Source organism: Sinohyriopsis cumingii, chromosome 7, assembly GCF_028554795.1.
Source record: "Sinohyriopsis cumingii isolate HCF-2022 chromosome 7, ASM2855479v2, whole genome shotgun sequence".
Lineage (NCBI taxonomy): Eukaryota > Metazoa > Mollusca > Bivalvia > Unionida > Unionidae > Sinohyriopsis > Sinohyriopsis cumingii.
This window is the reverse complement of record NC_142967.1, coordinates 25,944,306-25,950,871: the sequence shown is the minus strand read 5'-3', so window position 1 is coordinate 25,950,871 and position 6,566 is coordinate 25,944,306. Positions and strand designations below refer to the sequence as shown.

Below are 6,566 nucleotides of genomic sequence, written 5' to 3'. Positions count from 1 at the left end.
TCATCTACCTACACAACTTGCCAAGTGTAGTTTCTTGCAGACTTATGATACAAGGGACATGTATAGTACGAGAGATTTTCGCCTTTTGCCCATAAGGGCGCAGTCTTTATTGAATAGTATATAATTGTAATACCGAAATAAATAAATTTAATCTAAATATATTTTAATAGAAAATTACTTTCAATATAATTTAATAACAAATGACTATTAATACAATTTAGAGAAAATTTCAATCTTATTACTTTTACTAAAAAATTATGTCCTGATATTCCTGTGCTAGAAAAACCAAAAGAATGATGACAACAATTCTGAAACAAATTGTGATGCAATGTAGCAGGAATTTGTATACATGTTCTAACTATACAGTACATATGAAGTGAATTAATAACAAAAAAGGATCAAAAGGTACCGCATTCTCAACGAATATTTAATAGAGAAAATAAATTAGGGCTCTGTGTCCTTTCACAGACAATCAGAAAAGGAAGCAAGGATTCTGTTTACCTTTCATAGACGATAAAACATTATGGAATTTGTATAAGTGGAAATGTTAGACTATGGCTTACGCTTTTAAAATTCCCTTTGCAGATGGTATAAGCTATCAACAATGCAGATTTTAACATCAACATTCACAGAAATTGTTAAATCATGACGGTTTAAAATCGATTACATAATACATGAAGGAGTGCAGTAAAATAGCATAAACATGTATTATATATAAACATATATAGACAGTATTATAACCACATGCTAATCCTTGAACACCCCCATTTCATAATAAACATTACGCCTTTTGAAAGATACTGACGTTTAAAAGTATTGATATCCTATATTCTTAGACTAATGTGCTGATCACCAGTTGTGACAGCCATAAATATTATTTACAACGCACATTTGAACATAGCAATTAATGCACCGCGGTAGGCATCACAACTATGATAACACTCCAATCCCACGAGGTTGAATTTCAAAAAGTAAATGAATGCGCTTTCGTCACAAGCTTTTTCAAGCGCACTCAGGTGAGTAGGGCATGTACTTGGGTGGGTCAAGCGCAGTGAAATGAGCAATCAAAATCACCCATTTGGATATAATTATGTATTGGAGACGATATGGTTATAAAAGGACAGTTATGTAAACTCGCAAATCAATACCAGTTACTCTACTTGGATTACAGACACGTCCGCTGGTGAGACTTCTTATCACTGAACATTAAGTAAGTGTTGTAAGTTTTGATAAGTCAATAATTAACAAAGATAAACGCTATATGTATGCCTTCTCCACCATTGGTACAGCTTATACCATCCAGAATCAATTTTCTTAATGTAGATAACATGTTCATATTAAACATTTCATAATTTCATTAACCGTTTTACTGTAGCACATAGTTTGTCGCATTCATTAAATGTTGATGTCATTCATATTTTGTCTTATTTGAGAAGAACAATTTTTCTGTAGGCCTCGACTGTGGAACGTTCAGTAAAAGAAATAATGATTTTCGTCGTCGTCTTGTAGTTAAATATTTTTGCACCTACATGTAATAAATTTTTCATTATAAGACACCACTCTACGATTTTAAATACAATCCATTTTTGTAATACGGAAAGTCGACTTAAATAAACAAATATTTGGTTACGGTTAAAGCTGTATGCTAATAACCCGACACGAATCCTCATCGAAACCGTGAAAAGAACTACAATAATATTGTTTGAAGTATTTTTTCTCGGAGCATTTTCTTGATCCCGAACATGTCAGATTTGCATATTTTTGTAACAATCGTAACGAACATTTAGCGTGGGAAATATTGTTTTTATATCTTTAAAAATTTTATTTTCAGGCGTGGAAAGATATAATAGATATTACAACTTTAAAAAGTTTCAATCCTATCTACTCGCCCTAGAATGAGGAAAAGTTTGCGGGTATTTCTGTACTTTTCAATATGGATGGCTCTCTCTTTAGTGGCTGTGATCTTAAACACCCTCAACATTGATTGGTCACAAACGAATATCGTAAATGGCGTCTTCGTTGTAGTGATTTTAAGCATTCTACAAGGTTCCGTTTTTGAATTTCCTGTCCAAACGATTGCAACTCTAATTGTCGGTGGCAACCAAAGGAAAAACAAGAAGGCTCCAGCTGACAGACTGACGATAGTTTTGAACTACAACCTTCTGGCAACAAGCAAAGATGACATCGACGAATGTTTTGAGACGATGTACGAGGCTTTCATCGGTAATCTTGGACCAAACGTTTCTGCTGTCCTAGTGAGCGCAACAAACGACGAAGAACTGAAAAATTACGAGTTAGAGAAAAGAGACACCAATAGAGCCATAATTTACGACGAACTGTTTCGTGAGGGTGTTTCTTTTTCGCAGGGAGATTACGAATCCATGGATTCACATCGATTAAAGACCGTTTGGCAGATGTATGAAAATATAGATCCAACAGTTTTTGTTCGTGAGTATTTAGACGATATATGTGATAAATATGCACGAGAGTTTATGGTCCTGCATCGTGTGAGTCGTGTTGTACGAAAATGCGGCCAGTACCAGGACTTGATGTTGTTATCAGAAGGAGAATGTGAAGCATACAGTTACTGTGATCCGAAATATTACGGAAAAAATGCTCGTCCCTACGGACAGCCCTTATTTCATGCTTCTGACGATGTAAATAATGTTTTTGAACGTAAATTTGATTACACGCTCGTGCTTGATGCTGACACTGGTGTTCCAAGAGGTGCAGTGACCGAACTGCTTCAAATAGCGGCAGCACATCCGGAGAGGGGCATAATTCAGCCAGCAATAAAGCTTCATTGCAAACCAGACGACACAATTTTTATGCATTTAGAATCCATGAGACAAGGCATATATGAACCGATGACAAACGCTATTACAGCCCTCTTGGGTCAATCAGGATTCTTTGGGAAGGGACTGATAAAAAATCGTGTGTACATTGACAAAGTAATTGGCACCAAAGACAAATTGATTGAACGTGTTCCTATTGATGTTCTCAGTCATGACACATTTGAGGCAGCCATTTTACAACCTCTTTATGCTGGGTCAGTTTACCTGCTTGAAGCTCCAAGCTACAACTATATAACATGGAATATTCGTGAAAGGAGGTGGAATAGGGGTGAAATACTTCTTGCCATGTACTTTTGGCCTAACGCTTTTGGCAGGCCGATGAGATTCTTACAAAAAATCTTTCAACGAAAGAGCTTCAACATGACTAAAGTAAGGACACCAAGTAAACTAGATTTTGTGAGCTCTTACATTGCTCATTCGGCCTTACGGCAAATGTTTATGAAACCTCTCCTTCTGTTGTACATCATCCTCCATATCAGCGTCCATCTTCGTTATCGGTATGCTTCCATTATCATCGTCATGTTCATTGTGCTTGTCTTTCCAAAGTTTGCAACATGCAATAGGAAAAACTATAAAGGCGTGCTTTTCGAGACAATAGCTTCAATCTGCCAGTTTACTCCCGAAGCTCTCGTCGGTACAGTCCGTATCTGCCGGTCCTGGGCAGCCAACATTTCACCCAATGTCAAATGGATTCCGCAGAGAGCTGTGGAAGAAGAATTTAAACAGTCAAACCCTTTTGTTTCCAGTCTGAAACATCTATGGGGATATTCACTGTTTGCCTTAATAGCAAGTATTCTCGTCGGCCTATTTTTAGAACAGGCGATTCTAGTTGTTATTATGTTTGGGTCTTTATTCCTGCTTCCGTTTTACACCGGATTTACCTCCCTTTCCTCTAATTTCAAATGCAGTTGTAGACGACAGAGACATGACATGTACAGAGAAAATATTGTAGATGGACTTCATATTATATCAACAGCTGGAACATATCGAAGCTTGGGTACATTGACTGGTAGTCCGTTTAAATATAACCCATTATTTTACAATGAATCCAAGTGAAAGGGTTATATTAACAGTTGTCCAAGAAAAGACCCAGTTGTAATTCAATGTTAGTTACTTATGTTCTTATTTTAAATTCGACACTTCAGGTTTATGATCTGAAGTAGAAACCTTCGATGACATCGATTTCAACATGTTGTTTTCGCAAAAACTACACGATGATGATAAGCCTCCATTTCTAACCGAAATCCAATTATGTGGAAAACAATGCTTTTAACTCTTTCGTAAACTAGTTAACTATTGTCTAATTATAACCATTTTTGTTATGGCAACTTACTGTGTTCATGAAACGCAAATACCAATAATTTGTAGATTCTCGCAGATTTTCCTTACTAATGGCTGTGCAATATTTGACAATCAGAATTAAAACTTTTGTAAAACTGTGGTAGCATGACTGAGTAAAACGTTCCACGTTTTGACCTTTCAATTTTATTGAGAAACTAAACTACCATGCTAGTTTGTAAAGGACATCAGACTGGTTCAGAGTTAAATAGAACGAAGGAAAACATTTATTTAGAAATAACACGGGAAATAAACCGAGATATAGGCAATCATAACATGTAGTACAAACTACACGACCATGTCATTTTAATACTTCCATAGGCAAGAAAGCGTGCCAATTGGATTATGATAAATGCACATGCTCAGCAATGGACTTTCAAATGTACTTTCCATTCAAACGTACCTCAAGAATGGTTGTCAGTGATGTTGTATTTGTTGTCTGTGTGTCTTATTAAATTAATTTCAATGTTTTTGGAGATATCTCAGGGATAGTGTGATTTGTTTAGAGTTGGTTGACGTCATTTAGGTATGTCAAATACATAACGTTATTCAAGTACGTCAAATCTCAGAGCAAGCGTAACTTACCAATGTACTCGTTTATAAGCTTAGTCAAACTGCAAACACGTATATCCAGCCCTGCCGAAGCATAATTTACCCGTAGATCAGGGTCTATGTTGTTTTTCATACTGATTCTTATTAACAAACTGCACAGGCCCAGATCTGTAGGCGAATTATGTGGCGGTAGATATATGTGAAGTTTGCAGTTGGTCTCGTTTTTTAAAAGAGTAATCACCGTTACCACCTCATCGTTTTAAGTTTAACTATTTGGTTTTGATATCGCTGGTCGATATGAGACTTTTTTATAACTTTTAAAGGATTATACATATACCATTTTGTATAGGATAAGAGTGCTGGTGCGCCCTTAAAATACAATCAATTAATTAAACGAATACAGGCGGTATTTATGAGAAAATAATGTTATCAATATATTCATTCATCAGTTTTAATCACTTACCGCTTTTTTCGTTCTTTAAAGACGAAATAAATTATCCAATTGCCATCGACATGTTGTTTTGATGATTTGTTGTATTTTATTTCTTAATTTTATTCTTTTTCATACATCAAATAATGATTCACCACCTTGCATGTGCATACTCAATAAGACTGAATTACGTTTTCATCTGTCCAAGCACAAAAATATACACGTTTCATGAAGAAGAAAATATTTCTTTTACTATCTGTTGTCTGCTCGTAGTTATAGGTTACTGCCTTTGTGTGGGAAAATATGAACAATTTGTTTGGATGGAATAATACTGCACGACCTTGAAACAACGTAAATGAATGTATGCCGTATTCCAAACTAAATACACAAGCGCAGATTCATCATTACACAACAACAAAATTATTAATGCAGACATAACTCCGCCCAGATAAATCTGAACTTGTCGCGCGCTAGACATAAGTTTCGAAAGAAAATGGCGTTTTTGTCTACTTAAAATTGAAATTTGGAGTCATATTGTGCATGAATACGCATTGGAACAAGTTTTCCACTTGATCTGGAATGAATAGATTTTGGTACTTTTGTCGATTCTACGAAATTTCGTGATTATGGACTGGATTTATCTGTGCAAATTGTACATGAAATACATCGGATTGTTGCAGCGCGGGAGAACCGTGTTTGCATCTGCAAGCGTGTTTGTTCTGTCATTGACTATTTGAAATCATTATGTGGGAAAAATATGAAGTGTTTCAATTGCAGCTATCAAAAAGGCGCTATTGAATTTAATGATTATTTCATTTTGAGTGCAGTAAGGAGGATGTAATTGCACTTCTAATATAGTCGAAATTACAATACAATTTCGAAATGTGGAATCAAGCTTGAGACCTCATGATATGGCTCATGTTATTCGGATTTGCAGAACTAAGAAAGTACATTTTGAGGAAATTCAGATTTGTTTACAAAGTAGTTCCTAAAACACTACTGGGAACCTGTCTCCTGTGCGTGTGTGCAATATGTCGCAATATATATATATATATATATATATATATATATATATATATATATATATATATATATATATATATATATATAGAGAGAGAGAGAGAGAGAGAGAGCAACTAATATACCTAGATTAAGTCAAATGTAAGAGTAAGCTTGGAGATAAATTGTACATTCTTTACAGATCGAGTGACTAATTGGGTGTGAAAAGTCCCAATTTGAACTTCTAAGTGCTTTCCGCTCATACGAAATTTAAACTGCAATGAAAATGTTAAGCATATAAAAAAAAGTCCATATTGTCCGTCGGCCGGGATTAGCTAGAGCTGATGTCTGATTAAAGACACCGATCCTATTTTGATTGTGTGTGTGTGATT

The 6,566-nt window shown here is 35.3% G+C and overlaps 1 protein-coding gene across 1 annotated transcript; it reads left to right on the top strand.

Moving 5' to 3' along the window:
- The first annotated feature begins 930 nt into the window (after positions 1-930).
- Positions 931-5,247, top strand: LOC149794922 (uncharacterized). Its single transcript, XM_089964564.1, has 2 exons — positions 931-1,210; positions 1,832-5,247. Exon 2 carries the CDS (start codon positions 1,896-1,898, stop codon positions 3,909-3,911), a length of 2,016 nt encoding a protein of 671 aa, XP_089820690.1. The 5' UTR covers positions 931-1,210; positions 1,832-1,895; the 3' UTR covers positions 3,912-5,247.
- Positions 5,248-6,566: the final 1,319 nt, after the last annotated feature.